Genomic DNA, 26,623 nt, shown 5'->3' on the forward strand with positions numbered 1-26,623 from the left:
ATCATCTGTGCCATTGGTGAAGCAAGTTCTGCTCCTGTGACTGCAGACTCCTTGTTTTTTTTTATTTATCATTTCTATTTTGATAGTGTTTCCAAGGGCTGTCACATGGTCTGTGGTGAAAAACAAAAGCAAATGAAAAAAGAGTATTCAAACCCAGCATTTTGGACTTCAGAGTTTCACCCAGTCTGATTACACATGTCCACTAGATGGCAGCATGGGTGCACTACTCTTTCTGGCAAAATTGGCTTTACCGTTAGATAGTCCAAAGGGTGAATTCAGTCTACACATTAAGAAAATACTCAATGGCAGAAGCAGTAACTACAGTGAGCTCCATAATGCTTGGGACAAAGACATAAATATATATTTCTTTTTTTTTTCATTTGGCTTTGTACTCCACTCCAATTTTAGATCTGTAATCAAACAATTAAATGTGGTTAAAGTGCAGATTTCCAGCTTCAGGGCAAAATTTTTGGATTAAAAAATAAATAAAACCAAATATCCTTTAATAAAAGCGGGGCATCTGCACTTTAACCAAATATGAATTGTTTGATTACAAATTACAAATCCAAAATTGTGGAATACAGAGCCAAATAAAAAAAGGCTGTCACAAATATTCAGGAGCTCACTTAAACTGTCATACAAAATATTGGTAATATTGATTTCAACATAAAGGCTGATCAAACACTGGGAAAAAAATGGAAAGATTCCATACAGTTTGCTGGTTTTATTTATTCAAACACACCGCTATACAACACATACACACACGCATGCCCGCAGGAACGGTCCACATTTTAAAGTTCATTTCATGTGCGAATTTGAAGTGGGCTACATTCAGGGGGGGAATGTCCCGAAGAGCCACTGTTACTTCAGTACCTGGCCACAGAGAGTCAGACCTCTGACAGGATCTCAGAGAACTGGGGGGGGGGGGGGTGTTGGGTGGTCTGGTCACTGCACTGCCCAAAGAGGATTGATGTGTGTCATGTGACAATTCTCTCTCACTCTCACTCACTCACGCACGCACGCACGTACACACTCCCCATACAGCAGATGTAGATGAAGTGTCCTAATGCTGGATGTCTGTAAATACTATCAATAAATGTGTAAAAAAAAAAAAAAAAAAAAAAGGAAATAAAAAATATTCTATTTTCAATACAGCCTCCTCCCGCTTCCCCCCATTCTAGTGGTACGTACACCATGACAGCATAGAAAGAAAAACAGCTGAGCATCGTGATGGCAAGTCAAACAAATTATGTGCATGATATAGAATGCTCATGGGCAAGGGCATTACAGTTTCATGATCTTTATCTCTTGCCCACGCAGGTACATGATTCTTAATATGAGCAGCCGATTTGTGGCAATGATGATCTTTCAGGAAGCGAGCATGCCATTGGGCAGTCCAGAAAGCGAGGCGTGGGGATGGGAGTCAGTTCAGTGTGTGGCTGTAAAACCCAGGAGAGTCTAGAGCACTTGAGCAACGCCTGGCAGTGCTAGATAACGTCTGTATGCTAAGCAGTTAGCCAGCGCATGGGATTAACCTGCAAAGACTACGTTTCAGAGGCTTGTTTCTGGCCGCCCTGAGCTTGGTAGGAGTCCCACACGAGAGGATCTCCTTTTTTGGGTGGGGGGGGAGAGGGGGAGCGTGACTCCGAGCACATGGGATCACGGTCCAGGTCAGTCACAGTCTAAGGGAACCATCAGTGGAGACTAAGGTGGGGGGACGGGTGCAGTTACATGATGCAGCACTTGTTCTTGTGGTTCTGAGGGTCTTTGAAGCGCAGTCTCTGTTTGGGACGGTACTTCTCCAGGTACGTTAGCTGCTTACTGTTGATCGCCCCACGGCGTTTCCTGGAAAGAGAGAGAGAGATATAAAATTAAAAGCAGGCAGCTTGTACGCCAGTCCATTTCAGTTTTCTGCGTGGTTCTGTTCTAACGTCAGACGCATGTTGATCTCCGGGTACGTTAAAGATTAGAAACATTGTCCTTACTGCCTGATGAACTGAATGGCGTCTTCGTATTTCATTCCGCTCTCGATCAGTGCCAAGGCCACCAAGACAGGAGCTCTGCAAAGAACACAAACGGCAGAGAATCAAACCATGAAAATGGTCCCATCATCCCAACCTCAGAATAGAGTACTCTCCTCTCCCAGCTGTGTCCATGGTTTCCAAAAAACAAGCCAGTCCAAGCCCTGCCCTGCTCAACGGCCACGTGTCAGAACTGCCCCGTTTAGCCAGCCTTACATAAGCCCGGTGGCAACAGTGAGCTTAAATGAGATCGGAATGCAGGGGTTGTACCCTCGCTGCAGAGAGCATGAGTGCTCGTTACCCGATTGCCTCTTATGTAAACACAAACGATTACGGCGCACCGATTGAGCAGGTGAAGTGCCCGTCGCTTTTGACTGCCTCGCCTCTGTGCGTAAGTGATATTAGTCTAGAGCACATCTGTCGTCAGACATTTTGTCAGTCCTGACGCACAGCTGATAAGCAGAGGGGAAGGATTAACAAGGACAAGAGGTTTGTACTTTTAAAAAAACGATTCTGAAAACATGCACGGATATTAAAATCATGTAGACGGCTTTTTCACTCGGCCCAATATTTGCAGATCCACATCTCTAATGGGCCACATCTACATTAAAAAATGGATATAATACATAGGGATGCTTGATAATGAAATTCTGAGGATGATATTAAAAATCAATATCCTTCAGGCCATACTGGCTGACGCCAATTACGATACCTTTTTACATTACAGCATAAATTAAAACCTCAACCAAGTTTCCACATTTATGGAAGTAGATTAGCACGGACATCAGCTTATGAATGAAACATATAACATTTATTAATTTTTACAGCAAAATATTTCAACTCGCTTACTGTACTTCATTAGCATATGAGTCTATTAAACAATAACTTTGCTTCTGAGTTTGACTGGTAAAATTTATAAATGAAAAGTTCAGATGATTCATTATGATTGGGCTAATTTTTGAACATGGCAGTTCCACGTAATTCCAGCATAGGCGGTACATCTAATAGGCTACAGCTAGCTCACACACATTTTGCATCAGCATATTGGCCATAGTTCTTAGCATCGGTCCTATACTGATAAGTTCATTTTAACACATTATTGGCTGATACTGATATGACCCCAACATTACCACGCGTCCCCAATAACCCGGTTCATTCTCTAGAGAGATAAAATGAGCCAGACTGTGTGTGTGCGTGTGTATATACCATTTTGAGCTAATTTTACACAGAAGTACTTTGTTTTCTTTTGCAGAAATGGGGCCACGCTCGTCTCTGTGCCAAAGAACACTGACAGTTCACTCAGAACTCTGGAGTTCACTTTTCACCACAGCACCCTTACTATGACCATACTACAAAGTTAGCTGAGAGTTTGTTTGGGTTTAGTTCCAAAAAAGTGAGGGAGTCAACTAAACAAACCAACTTGAAAATTGGGACTAAAACATAAACATCAATAATACCAAGAATAAAAAGCAAGGGTGTTTAACAGAACTGCAAACAATACCGTGTTGACATGCATTTTAGCGCAAACATTTTAGCTACTTTAAACCTCTTCACATGGTGGTTGTTTTGGCTCCAAATAAGAGAGGGTTGCCCACTGCAAATGAATGTTTCCCATCTGAATAATCCAAAAATAAATCAAGAGGAAAGCAGCACACACTGGCACCCTTTCAAGAACTGCTGACAGGTCCCTAGGGTGGGGGTAGGAGAGGGGGGGGGGTGTAATGTGCGTCAGAGATGGTGCTTCACCAGCCTGTGGAACGAGGAGTGGGAAAGAGGAGGGGGTGGAACTAGTTTCAGCAATACTTCAGCTGTGATCAGACTTAATGGTCTGGGTTCAGCTTGACACTGAAGCGAATTTCAGTTTGATTCAAAAGAGAATAATGTGACGAGCAAAAAGCACTCCTTAAGTAACACTTGTGTGCACATACCAGGATCACACAAAAAGCAATGCCATAATGTTTTTCGTTTCTTAAAACATGCCAAAGAAAGGAGGTAAAAAACCAGGAATAGTCGTTCTGTCTTATTTTCTGTAAAAAGCAGGCTTTTGACAGCATTCCAAGTTTATATGACAAGCAATAAATACAGTTAAATGTAAAAGTACTCAGATGGTGACACGATTTTTGATGTTTTGGCTCTGTACTCCAGCATAATTTGAAATAAAACAATGAATATGAGGTTAACGTGCAGACTGTCAGCTTAATTTGAGGGTATTCACATCCATACTGGATGATCAGAGTAGGAATTACAGCTCTTGTTTTACACCATGTGAACTTTAAGCTTGTCTGATGTATTCTATATCAAGTGAGTGATCTTAATGGGAAAAGGCAATATATGGTGCTGGTGTGTTCATACTGTAATGACCTACAGCAGCGCAACATCTGCAAAGGGCCTACTTACAGAATACATAAACCTTGCATGACATTTGTCTATGTTAGACAGTCTACTGCTAATGTCTCAAAGTCTCAACAGAAAAGATCAGACCCATTTTATCCAGATGTGGATCCTTAGCCAAACAGCTGTCACTTTACAGAGGCCTGCAATGAAAAGGTCCGGTAACCCCCGGAGGAGGGCAGAGGCGGGCGGGCGGTTTTGGGGGAGCTTACCGTCCCAGTCCGGCCACACAGTGCACGGCCACACAGCAGCCCGGGTCCTCGCAGAACTTGCTCTTCAGCAGGCTCAGCCAGTCCTCCACTATCTTGGTGGGCGGAGGCGCACCGTCGTCAAAGGGCCAGTCCTGCAGGGCGATGAGCGGGTTAGAGCGGGGCTCGGGCCCCTGAGGTCACTCCCTGGAGCCCCGTATCTGTCCCATTACTCCCTGGTGGGAATAAGGCTACTGAGCAGAGTTATTCATGGCTCTAGTTGAGTGCCGTTCCCTAAGGGTTCAATCAACAAACTGACTTGGTAATGCTGGTCAGTGATGGGATCAATAGGTGCATTTACATGCACACTAATGGTCTGATCTTACAACAATTATGCCAATTACACGACCATTTCTAATTACTGAAATGGTCATGTAAATGCCTATCAGTGTACGGTCATAATCCGCATATTCAAAACCCAATTAAGACACCTGGATTTTTGCACTCTCTTGAGTGTTTGGTGCATATCGACGTCTTACTCCGATTTCTTTAAGCTTTTGTATGTCAGGCGAAGTCAAAGACCCCAGATGAAAACAAGCATACTGTGCCTGTTGAACATACACCCATTATGAAAAGAATCATGTAGACGTGGCTATTGGAGTCGTCACATTACTTATATCCACGTGTATGCAGCAATCAAACTCATTACTCCCAACAATCGGGGTATTGGTGTGCATGTAAAAGTATCCAATGAAAGAATCTGCTAAACACCACCTTGTCCAATAAAACAGTTATTCAGATGGCCAGCAGTCAATCACACAATACAGTGTAGATTCAATGGCACAACACATCTCCCTGACAACCACACTGGCACTCGCTCCAGTCTGCTCTCCAAGGTTACCTTTGTAATCAACACAGGAGCTCCTGACAAACTACAGAAAAACACACTCACATTTTCATTTCTAATGCCAGGGGCCATATATTGACTGAAAACAGATGACTTGCTATGAAATTAATGGCTGAACCTTTAAGAGAGCACAGCACTGTTGAACAACTGTCCAGAGAGCTATAGACAAAACAACTCGCTATTAAATGGACTTGAAATAACATCTCCCCAACCTCTCATATTCAAAATTCAAGAATCTGAAACAAGCTTACATATCTTTTTTTTTTTTTTTACCTTGACACCATCATATCACTTTTCCTATCACTATGTATTAGAGGTGTGGGGTTTATTGGTTAGTCAACAAGGTTAGCCTTGGTTAGCCTGTCTGAACTTTTAATGAGAAAATATGGTAATATACAAACTTCATAATGCAGATACCATTTTTATCCAGCATCACAAGAGCTATGTGCAATTAAATCAAAAGAAAACAATTAGCAAAGAAATGAGCTACATGAGCCCAACAAAGGAGGCACTGTCGCCTCACCTCAAATTCATATTACACTGACAGTACCGCAGCTAGATAGCCAAGCATGTTTTTATATCTCATGCAGTGCAGTACATGATACCGAAATTATTCTATGAATTCATGACATCCTTTACTATAACATGGGGATCCTGGAATGCCAAAGAAAGTGAATGTTCAGGCTGACAAAATTTCAGTCTAGCCATCGGATCACAGTGTGGCTTAAACACTAATCACACTTTAAGTTAGACATGACATAAGCCACCACTCCCTAGTATCCAACCAGGGCAGAGAGCAATCCACACTGTTAAGAAGCTGGGATTACCATGCTAATGGATTCAAAACAGAGAGTACACAGTGAGGGTGCCACTGGGACAAGGTCCAAGAACAATACACAATCACTCTAGGTGATGACTTCCTGAAGCAAAGCATCATGGCTCTTCCTTTTAAAGTACATTTCCAAAAACTTGTACAGTTCAATACATTCCGTTAAATTCCTTTAAGGGCACTGCAAATTTATTGACTAACTGAGAAAGTGAAGGGTGAATTCGGAATCTGACAGAGGTCTTGTAATTATCTTAGCTGAAGCGTAGTCTCAGTTCCAGATTCTTAATATATAATGAGGCTGCTCAGTGAAGCTAGTTTAAACTTTGTTCACAGCACGCTGTTACATAAATTTGTACAGTACTGTATTTACATTCTTAAATTCCTGCAAAGTTGTAGTTTAGTTAATACTTTACCAATCCCCTAAGATGCTTCTCTAAGACAGATCCTTAAGCATATCCCATAAAACATACAACTAAGACAGTCCATTGAATCCTGATTCAATCCTTATATTCAAATAAACTTCTTCTAAATTACTAGCAACTGTGCAAATACTGATCAAGTTCATGTGGGTGAAAAGAATGTTATAAGAACATGAGAAATGAATGAGGTGAATAGTTTTGAAGAAGAAGAGCACTCCATATCGAGTAAACTACCTTGCGCACAACCTTGAGGAGGACAAGCTTTTCTGTAGGGCCCGCCATTTAAAAATATCCCTTAAATCCACTAAGAGGTTAACAGCCTGTGACTGGAATGTCAACAGTAAGCTATTAATTCCCTGAGTACCTTCCAAGATGTGTGTGGAGCTGGAGCCAAACCCTTCCAGAGCCAGGCTTCTCAGGTCTAATTGTGGCCAGTGTCTCAGTTTCTTAGAACCCGGGACCTGGTCTTCTCCACTTTACTGGCAGAGACGTCGGACGCACCTGTCTCATGTCAATATTTGCTTCTTAACCTTTTCCGTCATCCTCCTCTCTCCAGTGGTCAGTTGAGAAGAGTTATAGCTTTTTTTAACCCTTCATGCCATTCTTATGATGGCCTACAGTACCCTCCTTTGCACCTCTTCATGTATGCACATCTTTGTGAAAGACGGCAAGACCTGTTTCTCAGAAAGTGAAGGCGTGATTCGGTTTCGCCAAAATTTCCATAATTGATGGAATAAGCATCCTTTGCTAAACAAGTTGTGGATTTGCAAGTTTTTTTTCCTTGTTATAATGACAAATTTTCATGTTGTTATAACAAGAAAAGATCTTGATAAAGAGAAACTTGAAAATCTCACTACAATGAAAAAAAAAACTTTCTGGTTATAACAAGAAACTTGAATGTGTTGTTATAAGAAAACGTATTGATATCATGAAAAATTGAAATTCCACATACACTCCAATAATCCCGATGGCTACACAGCCTTCCATACCCCTTGAGCTGACCAATGAGAAAAACCATCTAAAGCACACAAGGATAGCAGAATCCCAGCATGTCTCAACCCAAGACTATAGCAGGACTTAAGTCATGCACACAAGCCATTTTTTCAGTTATTTGTCTACACTGAATTAATTATGCGTGTCATTTTAGATAGAACCAGAAAATGTAGCCTAACCTGATATGTTGGTGTGACATTATAACAATAAAAGGATCCTGTTGTAAGGATATTTAGCGTTATATATTTTTTTTCCACTGTGGCAGCAATGCACTGTCGTAACGTACTTTAAAAGGCTGCTGAAGTGAGAGAGAGAAAATGATATAGTGAGAGGATGTGGTTGAGACAGTGTGACAGTGGGTGAGATTCTTTTGTAGTGGCAATTTCAAACTGTGTATTTCATACTGCTGTTTATGTGGTATTGTTAAAGACCCTCCATCTCCCAAGTCAACTGAGGATAAAAGGGAAAACACAAGCTGTGCTCAGACATGTATTGGCAAAGGAGGATAAATGGCAGAGACTTGTGGGTCCCATGTCCACACATCTCTCTGGTTTGTCCGTAGCCAAGCACATCTCCCTGTGCTGCTTCTTAACGGAGTACCCTTTCGGATGACACAGGGGGTTAATTAAGGAACTGGGTCGATATGCAAGGGTGCAAGGAGCTGAGCGAAAACCAGAGTCCTTATGCGCTACCTCACCGCAGGGGTGAGGAGGAAGGGGCATATCGGAGCAGACCAGATATGCATGGGTAATGACAACCTCCATCCCACACACACACGCACACACACACCCCAACATCTGGATGAGCTCATGAGTCGCCCCACCCCATTTTTATAGTGCCAGATCGGACAGAAATGGCTGAAGTGTGAGATATTCCCCATAGCTCAACCCTGAGCACAGACACACATGGCCCCCAGAACCCAAGCCTCTCCAGCTCACCACCACTGTGATTCCATCCTTCTCCAGCGGGGCTTTGTCATAGGTGATTTCACACACTCTCACCACTGTGGTGACCCCATACTTCTTCAGATCCTGCAAAGATAATCAAAAATAGATATAAACGATAAGCAAAATACAAATACGTATGTTAGTGTGCTGTGTTGTGCTGTGAGAAATAACTAGATTAATTTTAAGCTTCCTTCTTCTTACATTACATTACATTACAGGCATTTAGCAGACGTTCTTAGCACATACCTTTAAAAGCAGAGCCTCAGCACATACCTTTAACAAGCCACAGTATAAGGGCTGCTGTACCTAAGCAGGCTCAGCATAACTTTAAGAGCAGGGCCTCAACATGTACCTTTAAAGCAGGGCCTCAGCATGCTTAGAGAGCCTCAGATTAACTTAAGCAGGGCCTCAGCATGTACTTAAAGCAGGCCTCAGCATTACTAAGAGCAGGGCTCATGTCTTTAAAGCAGCCTCAACATGTACCTTTAAAAGCAGGGCCTCAACATGTACCTTTAAAAGCAGGGCCTCAACATGTACCTTTAAGAGCAGGGCCTCAACATGTACCTTTAAAAGCAGGGCCTCAGCATGTACCTTTAAGAGCAGGGCCTCAGCATGTACCTTTAAAAGCAGGGCCTACAGTACCTTAAAGCAGCCAGCATGTACCTTTAGAGCTACAGAACTTAGCAGGGCCTCAACATGTACCTTTAAAAGCAGGGCCTCAGCATGTACCTTTAAGAGCAGGGCTCAACATGTACCTTAAAAGCAGGGCCTCAACATGTACCTTTAAAAGGCTCAACATGTACTTTAAAAGGGCTCAAATGTACCTTAAGCAGGGCCTCAGCATGTACCTTTAAGAGCAGGGCCTCAGCATGTACCTTTAAGAGCAGGGCCTCAACATGTACCTTTAAAAGCAGGGCCTCAACATGTACCTTTAAGAGCAGTGTCTCAGGAACGTACGTTTAGGCTTGTTTGAGATTAGCTAGGCCAGCGCAGTTTTGACCACCGCCTTGCCAAGCGCATTGTATGACGGTTAGAATGTTGCCCGACTTGCTCTGGAAATCCGACTGCGCGGATCTCACGGGAGCGAGGAGCTCGCAGTTTTCAGGGCTAGGCGACGCAGTAGCTCTCCACTGACCGCACAACTTCATGCATGATGGGAAACGACTTGCTCTGATTTGAGCGAAGCGCCTATTGGCTCAGAAAAGCTGTCACCACCCACAAGGAAGTTAAGAGACTTTATCTTATACATCATTATTCCAAGATAAACTTAATGAACTGTCAGACAGATACCAAATTATTTTTATCAGAGTACTGACATTCACAATCGAACGCTTTACATATTCCTCATAAATGCTGTCTTAATAAACATCTTTGCAATGGAGTTTATATTGAAATAACTATCAAAACCCCTGAATAAAATATAATGAGAAAGTAATCAGAAGAAGCTCTTGGTACACAAACTCCTGTATCCAATAATAATAATAATAATAATAATAATAATAAATGAAGACTTGATTCACATCAATTTGTAGTGAGTGTTATAGTATTTTTCTAGCTGTTCGCGAACGCAATATCTGCCATTGCTAGACGAGGTGAGCAGGCCAGTCAACCAAGAAGTTTTTTCTTTTTGACTCTTCTCCCGACTGCAATTGGCTACTCTCGCCTGTTTTCGAGGCGAGCCGAAAGTCATCTCAAACAAGCCATTTAATAGCAGGGCCTCCGCATGTACCTTTAAGAGCAGGGCCTCCGCATGTACCTTTAAGAGCAGGGCCTCCGCATGTACCTTTAAAAGCAGGGCCTCAGCATGTACCTTTAAGAGCAGGGCCTCAGCATGTACCTTTAGAGCAGGCTCAGCTTAAGCAGGGCCTCAGCATGTACCTTAGAGCAGGCCTCGCATGTACCTAAAGCAGGGCCTCAGCATGTACCTTTAACAGCAGGGCCTCAGCATGTACCTTTAAAAGCAGGGCCTCAGCATGTCTTTAAGAGCAGGGCCTCAGCATGTACCTTTAAGAGCAGGGCCTCAGCATGTACCTTTAAGAGCAGGGCCTCAGCATGTACCTTTAAGAGCAGGGCCTCAGCATGTACCTTTAAGAGCAGGGCCTCAGCATGTACCTTTAAGAGCAGGGCCTCAGCATGTACCTTTAGCCTTAATAAGCAGTGCTAAGCATGTTCCTCTATAAGGCGAGCCTCAACATTAGCATTTTTACAGCAGGAACTAAGCACGGCCCTGACTTGCACCTAATGCTACATCCAACACTGTCTGCTGTCTCCATGTGAGCTATCGAAGCCTTGGAGCCTATCCTGCCTGTTTCCAATTCATCTCCTCGCCATGGAATTATGGTGATGTGAAAAGTAACCATGGTAACAAGAAGGTTGTGGGAGACGTTATCAATAGGCCCTGCTTAGTCTAGAGAAGCCAATGTTCTGTGGGAAACAGTGAGAAATCTGCAGCTTAGTCACACATTGTAACGGTGTTTGGAGAACAGTTGCGTATCTGGCAGCATCAGGAATGCAAAGTTCATTATAATTTAAAGTCTACATTACCAATAGAAACAGCAATTACTTCTGAAGAGTAACCAGCAGAACAGTTCCTATGCCTTGTTTTTGGTTCTCACCTCGATGAAAGTGCTAAGGGTGGAGTTGTTGGGGTTGTGTGTGATGAGGAAGCGCATGTTCTTGTAGCAGACCTCCACAGGGGCTGGCCGATTCATCCTTGCCATGGCGTCGTAAGACAAAGTCACGCAAAGTTGGGCCAGGCTCCCGAAACAAAGACGGACGTGCGCCCCCTCTTCTAATGAAGCGGCATGCACTCACCGCGCGACGTAGACCCCCCCCAGGGTTCCTCTGCTCTCCAGATTTCACTGATATATTTTATTTAATAAAAAAAAAGAATTATGAATAAAGGTGTCCGGAAATCCTGTCAAGTCCCTCTGTCGGCAGGTTGGGACCCTCACCCTAATTAGGACTGGGACTTGGGCAGGGGGGCAGGGTCGGGGGTGCGGCGGAACACTGTCCGTTGGCGTGCGTTGGCCTGTGCCAACGCCCGTTAACCCATCAGTGTGTCTGTACAGCTTGGGAAAAGGTGGGCGTCTCCTGGCGGTCAGGTGTCGGCACTGGGCACAGGGCGGGGCATCTCCTCAGACACTGGGATGCTGAGCGTGGCAGTAGTCACCACTCCTCTGCAGGAACTCCATCAAACACTCAGGGGCAGGAGGGCAGGGCTGCTGGGAGGGAGACAGAGAGAGAGAGAGAGATTAGTATTGGGTGCCATTTCAAACTGTTCACGTGGTATTGTGAAAGCCCTGGTAATATGTTCAAATATACCATGCTAATAAAAAAAACTGAATACTGAAATAAGAAAGAGAGAAAATAAATAAATAATAAGGGGGGTGAGACAAAAAACTGGAGGAAAGTAAACAAGAAAGAAAGGAGTGTGAGGAGTGAAGAAGATTGGGGTGGAGAGCAGAAGAAAGAAATTGTGATGAAAATACAGACAGCAGAGATGAGTCTGCTGGTCAGAGACAGTGTGCACAGGAGACTTTCAGCTTGGGCTCCGCACGCATTAACAGGAATAACAGTTAGCACAGCTAAACTTGGTTACATGTTTACTTGTAACTGGCTAGTTAAAAAGGGGAAGTGCTTCAGCTGGTTCTTTGCTTATCTGCAGTAACAGAGAATTTTAACCGGTCATGACCTGGCATGCCGTACATTCTCCCTGGCGTGTCCCGGGAAATACTGCCAAATACAGTGGGCTGTATATGGGGAAAAGGGTAACCACAGGCTAATTTAATAACAGCTAAACAAAGCCATGTGCCCTTATTTACAACCCTGCTGCACACCCCTGCCACTGCCACTTTCAGGCTACTGAGTGAAGACAAATATATTCTCGTATCTTTTCACCCTTTCAAAAAGTAGCCAATACAACTCTATTCAGAAAAAATCACCTTCATGGCCACACTGGAAAATGCCATATTAGCAACACCAGCACTGCTAGCTTTCTGTTGACCTTATAACCAGTACATCAGTCTGATGAATTACCAACTGTCTAATTTACAAGCCACAAATATAGTGTCACAATACAGGACAACATACTTACACAGATATGGAAGTGTATTTGGAATAAACAAGAAATGCAACAGCAGAGTATGCACATTAATTGTAATTAGAAAATGCATGATACTTCCCTTGAACTGAAATGAAACATGCGTACAGCTAATACATATGGTAATATTTCCATTGCATTAAACATACACCTCTTCTGAAAAGCAAAATGCTAAAATTGTTGCAAAATACAGCTATTTTTAAAACACAGATTTTTTTTTCACACAGATTTTCATTCAGGAATTAAACTAAAAATGTAATACGATGCTGATTTTAGCATTGCCTCACAAGTGAACAGAACATTAACTGGCTAAAATCGATTCTTCAAATGACTTTCCCACTGCTCAGCTGAGGTGAAGGAAACACAGAAACTCAAATTAATCTGCTGCTCACCTCAGCAGTTTTTAGAAGAAAAAAAAAAGTCTTGATAGAAACTGTAATCCTCAGTTTTTCCTCAAAAGACAAACAAACAGGTGCCTTCCATCTTACGTTGGTTTCACAATAAGTAAAGACAGCTCCACAGAGGCAAAAGCTGGAAGGCTGTCAAGTCTGATGAACGCACAAAAACACCCACACAAGGACTGCAGTACACACAGCACGCTATGAGGCCTTTCCTCTGCTCTCCAATGGCAACAGTGACAATGAGGGGGCCGCTCTGGAACCAAGTGTCAGCCGAGACTCCACAGATGTGACCAAACAAGTGTTCCCGAGGGGGTGGGGGTTGTACTACGCCTCCGCCTCCGCCTCCACCACCCCCCCCCCCGCCCTCTCACCCACTACCTGATACTCTTACCTCAGTGTTCCACTGTGTCCTGCTCAGGATTAAGACTGCAGATTTGGAGGGAGTTACACAAAGTAAACAACCACTATCATTGACGCTAATAACTGTCTCTGCTCTGAGCCAGCTGAGACTGCCCTGGCTTACCATATGACACTGACAGCACTCGTCTGATAATGTCACAAACAAATGCACACTTAATGCTCTTACAGGGATAGTGCACCCCCGCCCTATACGTGCGCACGTACATGCGCCTGCACACACACACACCCTGATAGAATTTCCAATAAATCTAATAGGAACACTATAAGCCCATATGTACATACGTTTAATTATTTTTCCACTGCTCGCAATACACTGTTTTCTTTTTCTTTCCAGCACACAAATTAAATTAATGTTTTTTTTCTCAGCACAGATAATTTAATCTGAGGTGAGCAATAACATGAAGTGAACAAGATCACCAGACAGGTCACCATTCAAATAATAGATGTTAGGTAATATGAATATCGCAGCCAATGCAATGCTCACAAAAGAGAAAGAGATTAACATTCCTGTTCTGCAGCTGAATTTTTACAGTAAAACAGTCTGGCAGTCCAGCTCAATGTAGGAGCATTCTATATCAATAAAGGGCAGGACTGAAAGTAGTTCTGGGGTTTTTGGTCCAGTTCCTGCTGAGATTAACTGGATTGCCATTGCAGGGGCAGCAGGAATGCATAGACCATGCGAACGATCAAATGTTCCACATGAATCAAATGAATATGCTGTGAAGCTGGCACCGAACAGAACCAGAATCACGCCAACAACAGAGAAGACAGGCTGCTTCATAAGATGTTCACAGCAGTGGCGGCATTTCGTGGAGCTGATAATATTTTCCAGGAAGTGCACTAACCAAAGAAGGGAAGCGTGAATGACAGGGGGCTCTTCCCTCCCCTAACAAACCAGTAGACAGAAAAGGACTAAAACTGGACGGCCACACATGCAAACCAAGAATGTTACTAAAAGATGGTCTTCATGTCATTTTGGTCTTCACAGCTGTGCTTTGGAGAGTTGATAATTCAGGACTCAGAAAGCCCAGATATGGCAAACATTTTAACAGACTTAATAAAACAACACCACCTCCTCTGCTGTGAATGACTGAGAGGTCAACTCATGTCAAGAGCCCCTCAGTGAAAGGCGGGAGCACAGCGACAGTACGGGATAATGGCTCAGCGAGGGGTTGGGGCTCTCGCATGGAGGTGACAACACTGCGTGTGTCAGTTCAGAGGATCTGCACTGGACAGTTTGGACAGCATTGTTTAGACCCTGCACTCAGGGAGCACTTCAGACTGGAATGAACACAGAGCAGAGCTGCGCCCATCTACGCCACCTGCTCACTATATTTAACATCACCAGCTGCCGTCTAATAAATTTAGCATGGCTGAAATTAAGAGCCGGTGAGTTTTACATGGCTCTGTTTTACACAGCGGGCTCAAGTGGTTGTTTTGAAAACCAAGTAACCTCCACAATGTAAAAGTCTGAATGACTTCAAGGCTTAAAAAACAAGAAATTACGGAAAATAAATGTCATTTAGAAGTTATTTTAAATTTAATTTATAAGTTAAGTTAGTATAATTGAAATTAATAAGTTAGTAAACACGCCCAATTGTATCAACACCTCATCATTTTAAATTATGGCTTGCCAATTCTCACTTTTCACAATCCATCTCAGACCCATGTTCTTTAACATTTGGGATACTTTGAATTGCATCATTAATTGTATGGGAACAGGGAACATGCCTCACATGACCAATAACCATACATCTATATGTCAAATGGTTTTTGATGATGGTGGTGGAAAGGAATGTCTTTACGCCGGGCCAAAATCTCCCATAAATCAACTGGGTTGAGATCTGGTGACTGTGAAGGCCATGGCATATGAGTCACATCCTATTCATACCCATCAAATCATTCAGTGATCCCTCGTGCCCTGTGGATGGGGGCATTGTCTTCTTGGAAGAGACCGGTCCCATCAGGATAAAAATGTTTCATCATAGGAAGAAGGTGATCACAATTACTTCATATGTATTTGCAGTGACCCTTCCGTCTAAGGAGACAAGGTTACATCATAACAGAGCCACACATATACATGCCACAGAGCATGAGAGGATGTTAACTGCTTAACTGTATCAGGCAGTACACCTGTATGGAAGCATCTGCATTTGTTATGTTTCTCACCTGTATATATAACGCTTTCTTTAACCACTGAACTGCAGCATACTAAAGTAAATTAAAACTAAACATCTTAATGAGGCATTATAAACTCAATTATGGACCTCTTATAAGAAAAGCTATGAATCATGAGAGCCAGTAGAGAGCCTCACTGCCATAAAACAAGAATTCAGTCAAGCTTGCAATGACTTGCATTCAGATAAGAGTCAGAAGGGGTTACACGATTGAAACACAGTATAATACCTCAGTAACAGAATTGCATGAAATAGTAAGTCATGCTGGCAGTGACAGATTAAGAGATCTCACAATATAAAAGCTATGAAAAGCTACAATACCAAATGAAGTGTCTAGATTTCCATTGTATTTCTACTGCAAGCACAGCTGAAGAGTTAAAAAAAAACCTGTATTTATTTGCATGTAAATTCCAGTTCACATTCATTCAACTCATGCTGAAGTGTTTTTGAAAATTCACCAGGATTCAGATCACTCGCAAGTAATTTTGACGAGAGAATGCCCCAGAAGACATTGAATATGAAACAGATTTCAATAAAACATCCACTCTGGGATGTGCAGGTTTCTGTCTCACAGATCCAGGACGACCTGCAGTGGATGGCCCAGCTGAAGAATGTTAAATATCAGGAGACAGCTTGATTTCCTGCACCGCACAGTGTGATGGACATGGTCTTATACGCAAAGCACATTCAGTGATCATCACTTCAGACTGGAAGACTGTTGCACTGGGTTCACTCTGACAACTGCTGCTTCAAAATGAGCAAAAGCTGTAATTACATGCCATCTGGAACAACTTGACAATTGAAATGTCGGCGTGTAAGAGTACTAACCATCAAAGCCTTTAACAAAAAAGGAAAAAAAAAACATTGTGTATTACGATCAGCCCTTCACTCTCACTCATTTTACAAAGGGAAATGCTGCTGGAGATTGGGAATTTTAAGTGTCATTTGTGTGCCTTTCTTTCTTCCGGAAGTGTAAAAGAACGGATGAGGCCCCCTGCTAGTGTACAGCTTCACTGGTGCCACTGCCCCAATGCTGGTTTCATTTCATTCAATGCTGGTCCCAATGATTTCATTTAAGGAATATGTGAGGTATTAATTTCATGTATGTTAGTCCTTCAGCAGCAAGCTAATGTGATCAAAATGTTTTCCAGATCTTTATCACTTCCACAGGAACACGTAATTTGTCAGAAGAGAACAGGCAGCCAGGAACATAGTGGCCTGGATCTTTTGGGGAGGGACGGAGAGCTGCGCCTGTGGGCTGAAGAGACTGATCTCGCATGGAAACCGGCATGAGAACAGTGACAGTGACGCAGTACGACAGTGGACAGTGATACATTTCACCACTTTCGGGTTTTGGCTGCACTTGTCTGATGAAAAGTAGAGTGTGTCCTACTTTGAGAGCACCATAACCATACAATCAAAATTACATCCCTAGTCACTTGTCGTAAAAGACAACTGCAGTATACCGTTTAACAGATATAATTTGTAAGTGTGTTAAAAGCATGCAGCACTATCATGATCTCCTGCATGGACTGGTAATGATTGGTGGCAAAGCTATTCTGCTTATTCTGGTATTGGGAAACCCTAAAGATGCAAAAAAGCATTTATCTGACTACATTTTATGTTAACAAAACACTTACAAATTCAATCACCCACACAGAACTGTAATAAATAGAACAGCAACGCGAGCACGAAAAAAAGTTTTTTTTTTTTTCCCCCCCCTCTCCACTCTCACTTTCCTTCACACACTTCTGCTCAGACACTAGATTCTTTTCCGATGTGTGGAAGCTCCTTTCTTTGGGTGAGGTGAACTCTGCCTCATTTGACCTGCAGTGAATATCTATCTATGCCATCAGACTTTTATTTATTTATTTAAATTTATACATTTAGAAATATACAGCAAGACATAGTTTTAGCTGGTGATATACACCCTAATCTCTCCACAATAATGTTGATAGCAAATATTCTCTATATGACACGGTTTCAGATGTTTTACTAAATTATTTACTACAGTAAATGCAGAACACCCAACTACTGAGTGATTTTGATTCAGCCAGTTCAGGTTGCTCACGATGGATTGTAAGCCTGAAGTACTTCTAAAAGTACTGAAGCACGTGCCCTGGTATAAGCAAATGTAATACAAGAGGAAAAGTATTTTTTTTAAATTAATTTGTCACGGATGTATGTGTTTTTATGTTTACACGGTGTATGTGTTAAGCAGCACCTCATAACACACCCCACTCACTCATGAAGTACCCACTGTGTTTTCATTATCATGCAGATACCACAGAAGACATTTCAATTTATAACATTCAATATTTTAAACATACGTGGTTTCTTGGACATTACTGAGCCTAGGCTACTTCATAGCGTTATTCTTGATCAGAGAATACACCCACCCAATAGCTATTACAAGGAATAAATACAGCTAATAATATTACATCCTGGAATACTTGTCTAGAGTATTGACAGACATACCTGTTTAGAGCAAGAGCTGCACTGTATATATAAGTACATAACAAAAATGCAAATTAAACAACCACCCACTAGGCTATATCCAAATGAGCAAGCAGGGAAACATTCCTTGGTTTGAAGGTGTTGTTACTCTGAAACTGAAAATAAAGTCTTCTTTAGTAACAAGTTTCAGATGATACTTTACAAGAATTTGACTGATTTGTTCTTTGAAAACTAGTAGATTTTTTTTTTTAAATGGGTAGAAATACAAAAAAGTACAAATTCAAATTCCAAGGAAAGCAATTTTCATAAAACAAAGCATTTCCAACCTGTGTGTGTGTGTCTGTCTGTCTGTCTGTGTGCACGAGTGTGTGTGTGTGTGTGTGTGTCACAGGGCTTGCCATGATGTCCATGTTCAATTACTCTTCTGAAATGTCAACCTAAAGGGGAGAGACAGCCAGTTCCTTAGGGAATCCTAACACAACCATCTATTTGGCTGATGTACAAATCTGAACAGGCCAGTTTCATTTTTTTGCATGCAGTCTTTTTTTAAGCCTCCTGGCCAAGAGCCAGGATGTGCAGGTTGGGAAAAGACAGATTTAAGGTTTTTTTTAACAGACGAGACTGCAGCAGCAAGGTTTCCTTCAGGGCAACCCGTCTGGTTGTGGAATGAACCAAAGATAATATACAGCACAGGGGGGCGATGGGATCAGGACTTTCAATGTGAAAGGTCTGTTGCTGCTTTGTTCTCAAAGTGCACTTCATAGGAAGGGGGCCTATTCAGAGAACTTTACTTGAATATCACCTCCCACACAACCACAATTTAAACAGAAAAAGAGAAAATGAATCTCTTTTTATTAAGTTCAACCTCCAACCTACGTCACAAGACCGCTATCCAATGCAGTTCTCATTTCTAAAACAAATTAAGGCAAATCTTTTAAAAGCAATGCAATTTGTAAAATAGTTGTATTAAAAACAGTCATATTTAGATGATTCAATTTTGACTGTGACTGGGTACACTATTCTCTAGAAAATAAGCATGGAAGCATCTTCATTCGCATGAAAAAAACTAAAATACTTGGTTATCCTTCCTTTTCAGAACTTGTAAACCACTGCTTAATAACTGCTTAAGGGGTATTATTTGTGAATACAGTACATTCTGTTTTTTATTGTCTTTAACTAGCCCCAGTGTTAGAATGTTCAAAATAACGGGCACTACCCTCTGGAGGAAGTAACCCATTACCCTCCACAGGGGTTGTTTGAGTCATGAGCTGCCCTGCACAGCACTCCAGAATTTACTCTCATAGTATTCTGACTGTGGTGTAGAGTTAGTGAACTGCCCGGCTTTGCATTGACTTCAAACTATAAAGGGGGGGGGGGGGGTAAGATTTGAACCTTCCAAGTTCACAGACAGTGCGGAGAGGGAAGTCAAGTGGACAGCAGTAGAAACACCTCACAGATATTTTTAAAGCCCTATTCACTACTGAACCTTACTGACCCAGCCAAAAGGCGTGGATTACACTTACATGCAATGTTGTGACAAAAAATTACTTTACCCCATACTTGGACCAGCGTGGCTAAATAACAGACAGGCCATTTTAGTCAGGAAAATAGGGTTTGAGTGGCATGATCTGGCTAGCCGCCACGTACCCTACTTCCTGCTGAATGGCTGAAGCAGAGCAGGTGTAGGCTGTGTTAGTACTTAATGGGACACCACCAGGGAAAATAAACTTGCTGGTGAAAGTGGTGTTGGTGGGCCAATAGGGGATTGTCTTCTCTTCCCAGATCCAACTCTCTCATACAGTCCTCCTAATAATCCACCCAGTGTAATTAATTTAATTCCCTCTCTCCTCCTGGGGAGGCCCTACTCATTGGTGGTGCGAGGCAAGTTTGTCCCTTCAGTATACAGTGCGCTGAGATCATAAGATGGAAAGTGTAATGAATCCATTATTTGTCATAGCCTAATTAATCTGCCTCATAAAACTGTCTTTCTTTGAATAGCAAATAATGGAGACTCACCAAGACATATCTACAATACAGATATTTCTTTGCTTTCCTACACTGAATAAAATTAAGAACACAGCAAAGAACAGGTTAACTTTCTCTGAGAATTCATGGTGCATTGCTGATTTTAGAGGCCTATCCACATAAATCTTATTGGCAATATTACCAGGCATGGAAACAAGAGGGTATCACAAGCCATACTATTATGCAATCAGTCAATGTATTCTAATCAAAAATGTATTTGCTGTACATGTGATGTGTGATTTTGCTTTCATATAGGCCTATTTCCACAAACTAATCTATATGAGTCTGACTGAACAGAACCCCTTATAAATATAACTTTGTGAAGAAGAAACATAGTAGGCCTATATAAAAGCATCATCTGCATTTGAATGTGGCATTTGGGTTAGGATATACCTATGCATCTCAAGTGCACCTGCTTGGATACATAATCTGGATTAACAACCTGGCCGTCATGGGTCCGGTTTCATAAACACAGATTAAGCTTAGTCTTGGACTAAATTGAGTTTTGTATGGAGAATCACCATTTAAAATAGAATTTAGCCTAGCACCAGGCTTAATCTGTGTCTGCCAAACTGGCCCATGGTTTCCCCCAGGTATTAATAGTGGTGGCGTTTCTCCACTGAACGAGTGCCTCCACAAATAGAGAAAAATCTATAAAACCTCAGACTCAGAGTCTGACCTCCATCAGCCTGTGGTGAACCATTCAATCAATGTGTACTACTTAACAAAATTGGCATCACCAGGTCAGGTGTAGGCTATACCAGGTGAAAACCACAGCTTGCCACTTTATGCTGCAACTGCTAACCCTGTGAAGCACTTCCCCTTCCACTATTTTCCTGGGCGCAACCCTGGAAGTACAAGACAGGTAGGTAGGCATAATTTGCTTAGAAAGTACTGAGAAAGGCAGATGTTGACAGCACATTGGAAGAGACTGGGTTCTGTCCTTAAAGCCTTTCAGAAGATCGAACATCTCTTGTGCAGACTGCTTCAGGAATGTGATATGGCTAAGAGGGCAAATTCTTTCCTGGACTGAGGTCCAAAAGCCACCAAGCTGGCAACAGTATATGAGAAAACAAACAAAACACTTATCGTTATGCTTCACATGACCAATCACATTGTTGTTGGCTAAGCAGATATTTATGATCTGCTATTTTCTGCTCCCCACACTTTTCTAATTACGGCCCTGGGATTGCATTACTGCGACAGAGCCATCTGTCCCACATGTGATCGGGCTTTCCATCGGAACCAAAAAATAGACAGGATGTTCAGAGCATTTGATTTTGATAGCTACGGTAAAGTAAAAGGCCACGTAATTGGCAGGCAGCTGACCATACTCACCGCTGGCAGTAATTCTGATTACTTGAAAGTATTAGTGTGGAACAAGCCTACCAGCCTGATCCAATCTAAAGAAGCTGTCAAAGGCTAGTGCAGCCTGTGCATTGATGACTAGTTAAAGGCATACTATGCAGGATTTTTTTTAGCCTTACTACAGTCCTGTGTTTACAATCAAAGAAGTCTCTGTCTTCAACCCCGCCAACTCACCTCAGATCAAGTCACTGACACGCAATAGAAACTACTGGTAAATTTCTCCTATAAATTACTCAGACAAAACATGTACAAATAATTTGAAAACCATACATTCTGGACAAAAACCAGACATCTGGCAACCCAAGCTGGATAGCTAGAGATAATGTTACTTACAGATGTTCCAACAGAAAACAAGCCAACTCCACATCGCTTTTCATTCCCTTAGCGAACTTCAGGTGACGCCACAGAGGAAAAGCAATTCCAAGGTTAAATATAGTTCTTGAACGAGCTCTGTCGGCTAGTCTTTTTGCTTTGTTGTATCTGGGCCATCGCAGCGGCTAGCTACCTAGCAACAAACACTCCACTGAAATCTGATCCCAAACCACAGGCTCTGTATAGCCACACCCACCCCTCCCCACACCGAAAAAAGCACTATGCCCAGAAACGTAACAAACACATTTTAGAATACAAATACAAGTAAAGATGCATGAATTTGGCAAAAGTGCATAAAGACAGAAATTGCCAGACAGAGATTCATCACTGGCAAGAGCCTCTGTGCAGACGTTTAAATACATTTGAATAGTGTAGTGCTGCCTCAACCCAAACCAAAGGGGACAGCTAGACTATGAGGACCACCTGGTAACCACCAGGTCTGTGCTAAAGACAGGAGTTTAAGTGGAAGCACTAATTAAATGACTAAGTCCTCCTGGAGGAGGCACTAGAGAACACAGCAGCCTTGAAGGCATCCTCCTTCAAAACAACACAAGAGCTGGCTTAGATAACTTCACAATCTGCTGTTAGAACAGGACTTTTAGAATACACTGCACTTGAACTGTATGGGAATGCAATGCCTGAGTAATTAAGCTATAAGTACATATAGCCGGAATTAAATTCATGCAGACCACCAAAATTACACTTTATAAGGTTACGACACTGCAATGCCCTCTAATGTTGGCGTGCAATGGAAACAGATACGGTAGGCTAATGTGCTTTCTGCACAGAAACTGCTGAAAGAATGTATGACTTTACACGGGAGCTTCTCAGGTTGGACTAATGTAATTATCCAACAATTATGCCATTACTCACTTCAATACTAGCTTTTTCTCACAGCCATTTGGTGTTGTTCATGTTACTTTTATGAGAAGTTGTTTCAAAATATTAACCCTTAATCTTAAAACTTTACCTATTAGACTACTTGCATAGTGCTTAGTTAGTAAATGGGTCACCAAATGTACATACAAACGAAATATTTTACCAGCATAGCTCAGCAAATGCACTGTCAACCAAATGCATTTTAATATATTCAGGAATGCATTTAAACAGATTCAGGTGGGACTCGATACTTGTCCTTTTTCCACCATCAAAATAAGATTCAGAAATTTTTCATTCCAAAATGAAGAGCAAAGATCAGGAATGTTTCGTTTGAAAGCTCTTTATATGTATTTTATACCACGAATACAGTACCATGAAATCACAGATTTGTACGTCATATGTCGTCTTAAGGAAACAGGTTTTTTATTTTTTGTAAACAAACATTTTTTGTTTGACAAAAAAAATAAAATAAAATAAAGAACATTGACTGATATGACAAATAAGTAGGCTAAGTAAATCAATAACAACCTAAGGAGGATGAGTTTTTAAGTCAATCACTTAATTGTACCTCAGGTCAGCTCCCCTTGCACTAGTTCAACCAAAACCGCACCAAACATCAAGAAGATGTCCAACAAGTGACAGTCCTAAAGACCAGGTGCTTTATTGCCGCTTTCTACATGTGCGTTATAGTTCACATATTAATCTACACTGAACTGCAGCCAAATGACTTGCAGAAACAGACCATACAAAGAACCACATAGCCAGCCCAAGACAAGGTGGGTACCACTGCAACTGCTCCTAGTCCTAAAAAGTTAAACCATTTAGAAGGGCACTTATGTGGAGGCAATAAGCCATTAAGGTGAAGTTTCCCCAACACTTTCAGAGGTACAGCTACAATTAAGCAAATATTTTTCTCAAGAAGCATAACACAGTTGAAATTACTCAAACCCAATTTGAAAATCAAATAAAATGCAATTCCCCTCAGACAATAAATACATAGGGCCTATACGAAGATGTAAAATCATGCAACAAGGAGAACCGGAGAAACTCACACGGTAATGGCATGTTCTTTCACTATTGACTAAAATGTAAAGAAATAACTACTTTTTCAACCCAGTGACACCTGTGCGTTTGAGAGATGAGATTCCAGAGGGTGTTAAAACAAAGCCCATTAAAAAAAGGGACAGCTTACTACAGATGGCCACTCCTGCAAGAGCAACAGAAAAAGATACTGCTAGAATGCATGTCCTATGAGTATACGCCTAATAGTTTGTGAAAATGGGAGACTAGAGGCTTGAGGCTTCATGAATCTGACAATAAATGGATATGCCATGTGCGGTCGATTACTGGCTCAAAAATCAATCGCAGTATGCTCTCTATTGCAAAACACCAATTGGTTCAAGTCACCGAGATGGCAACAGCATCACGGCACCACCCAATTCTGGATTCATGGGTCCTTGATTACTACTTTGCTTCAAACAGGAAGATGTTGAGAAATGGGTCTTAAAACAAACAAGCACAATACTACAGCACATCTCAAATCAGTTTTTTAATAGCATACACTCCAATACACGCTGTGGTTGATGTGTTGTGTTGGGTCTCAAGAATGGAACACTCCCCACCCGCTGATAAAAGCCAGGTTTAAAATACAGCCCTGAGATTGTGGCATTTATGAGATTAAGAGGCACTGTCAGTTTACTGAACACACTGTGCCATCCCAAGGAGAATGAGAAAAGAGAGAATTCACACCAGCCACACTAAACAAACGTATTCAGCCAATTTTATATATTACAGAACAAATACGATCCAACTTTCCAAGCAACATGAATACATTTCTTAAATGGGAGGCTAGATTCTGCAGCTGGTGATATTCTTCAAAGTGTGTCAACAGTAAGTATTATTATAATTTTAATTATAAAATCTTTATCAGAGTAGGACGGTGATTATTTTCACCCTCGTTTGGACCTGTATAATGACATTACATCTTTTGAAGGTTCGCGTGGTATCTAATAGTAAAATTCAGTAAGCACCACTAAGCGCCTACCTGTATTTCCAACGTTACCTACCTATAAAAAAAGAGGATTTTCTTAGATCTGAATGAGGTTCCGTACATTTCCCTGTGGCATTTCATTAATTCAAACATTAAACACACTGAATATTCATTCTAATTAAAGAAAATAATGTCGAAAGCCATAGGGCAGTAAAACGGTAGAGCAAGCGTGGGGTATGGTTATAGACCCTCCATTGTGCCGTTTTGTTAAAAAAAAAATCTACAAATAACTCAATGTCCTTAATTTTTAATGACACCATCTATTATCGCACATGACACGAAACGACTTCGAGAGTACCAGTAACGGAATGAGTATGGAAGCAATGCAATCTCAGTGGTTGCCACGCTTTCTGTTCATAGGCATTTACAGCATGTACCGTTCTTAGCGCCAGGCATCCAGAGTGGCTCACACATGTGAATTCACACGACATTAACGCCACACTGCAATGGATGTTTCAGACCAATCTCTCCATTCCCATTTCACAGAGTCAGAGGTATCACGCTGTCAAGTCAAGTGACCGATAATCTCGAAGAGCATGCCACATCCACATCGTAACGAACGTTAACGCTAGCTACCTCGTTTCCAAAGAGAATATCATTTGGGTCGGAGTCAGACCACCACCCAGTTACTGACGAGCAATTCTATCTTAAGATGTGCATGGCAGCAAGGGAGAATGCAAACACTACTGCCAAGACCAGTGGAGGTTCTTATGTCTTTGTTTTCCGGTTATAGCTAGTTAGTCATAGTAACATCATGACCCTTATTAGTTGCACAAAGGATATGTAACAAATAGAATGATCCCACAATGTTTTTGCAAGCTAGCTGTTGCTACATGGCTGATACCCTATTTATCTAGGAACACCGTGGCTATACACAGTATTATGAGCAATGAATCACTGTCTGGCTGTACCGGCTGGTTCTAATCCAAATCAAACCTGTTGCCTTCAGATTACTTAATAGCTAAATATGCCGCCCGCGAAAGCGATGCATACGTGCCAGCCGCTAGCCATTATACTGCTGAAGCTAGTCAGTCTTACCTAACGGTAACGTAGCTATTCTTCCATTGTTGGGATTAGTGTAACGTTAGTAGAACTGTAGCCCGCAAGCTCGTTAAGAAATGGTGAATCCATCTATCGCGTTTAGGCTAGTTAGCTATACAGTTATGGTTCGTTTTTTTACACAATGGACCTATCATATTCGATTCGAAAACGCTGGATTGTTAGGTCAATATGTGTTTAAATTCACACCAGGACGGACCTTTCAGCGGACCACCTAGCTCGATAGCTAACCCAAGCTTGCTCGATAAATCACATCAACTAGTAGCAAGCCAGCTACTGCCGGTTGCAAGCACAGCGTTTTAGAGAAAAATATTATCATCTGGTTCTTCCTGTTTTGCCTGAAATCGTGTTTTATACTCACTGATTTTCAGAAAAGTTCTTTCCTCTTGAAAACGGCTTAATGTTCATACAGTAAACGACTAGGTCGGTAAGCTTCTCTAGATAATCAACCGCGGTCCATGTGATTTCAAGCCAGAGCAAAATGACATTTTTGCTCCGCCTACTATCTCCATGGGGACATCGCGTCAGAATCCTGCTGCTTGAAGCAAAGAAAGTAAATGGGCGGGCTGAAGAATTTTTTTAAATAACTGGCGGGAGTTCTGCTTGCGTTTGCTTGAG

General features: G+C 41.9%; 1 protein-coding gene across 7 annotated transcripts; it reads right to left on the bottom strand.

Annotated features, from left to right (window-relative positions):
* Positions 1-709: 709 nt before the first annotated feature.
* On the bottom strand, positions 710-26,524 carry LOC135260734 (protein tyrosine phosphatase type IVA 3). 7 transcript variants are annotated; one of them, XM_064346249.1, is made up of 6 exons: positions 26,367-26,524; positions 11,311-11,916; positions 8,687-8,779; positions 4,625-4,755; positions 1,986-2,060; positions 710-1,845 (listed from the first exon to the last, which is right to left on the bottom strand). In XM_064346249.1, exons 2-6 carry the CDS (start codon positions 11,413-11,415, stop codon positions 1,728-1,730), a joined length of 522 nt encoding a protein of 173 aa, XP_064202319.1. In that variant the 5' UTR covers positions 11,416-11,916; positions 26,367-26,524; the 3' UTR covers positions 710-1,727. The 7 variants fall into 7 exon arrangements, with proteins under 7 accessions (XP_064202319.1, XP_064202290.1, XP_064202294.1 ...); XM_064346220.1 differs by having other exon boundaries at positions 11,311-11,919; XM_064346224.1 differs by having other exon boundaries at positions 26,363-26,521.
* Between the last annotated feature and the right edge of the window lie 99 nt (positions 26,525-26,623).

Source organism: Anguilla rostrata, chromosome 1, assembly GCF_018555375.3.
Source record: "Anguilla rostrata isolate EN2019 chromosome 1, ASM1855537v3, whole genome shotgun sequence".
Classification (NCBI taxonomy): Eukaryota; Metazoa; Chordata; class Actinopteri; order Anguilliformes; family Anguillidae; genus Anguilla; species Anguilla rostrata.

What these genes read in the sequence shown, in the direction of transcription:
- LOC135260734 (XM_064346249.1), bottom strand. Translation starts at nt 11,415, where the DNA reads ATGGCAAGGATGAATCGGCCAGCCCCTGTGGAGGTCTGCTACAAGAAC. An exon ending in CCCTTAGCACTTTCATCGAG is followed by an intron (nt 8,780 to 11,310) that starts GTGAGAACCAAA and finishes TTATCTTTGCAG; the next exon opens with GATCTGAAGAAGTATGGGGT. An exon ending in GCCATTCAGTTCATCAGGCA is followed by an intron (nt 1,846 to 1,985) that starts GTAAGGACAATG and finishes CTCTCTTTCCAG; the next exon opens with GAAACGCCGTGGGGCGATCA.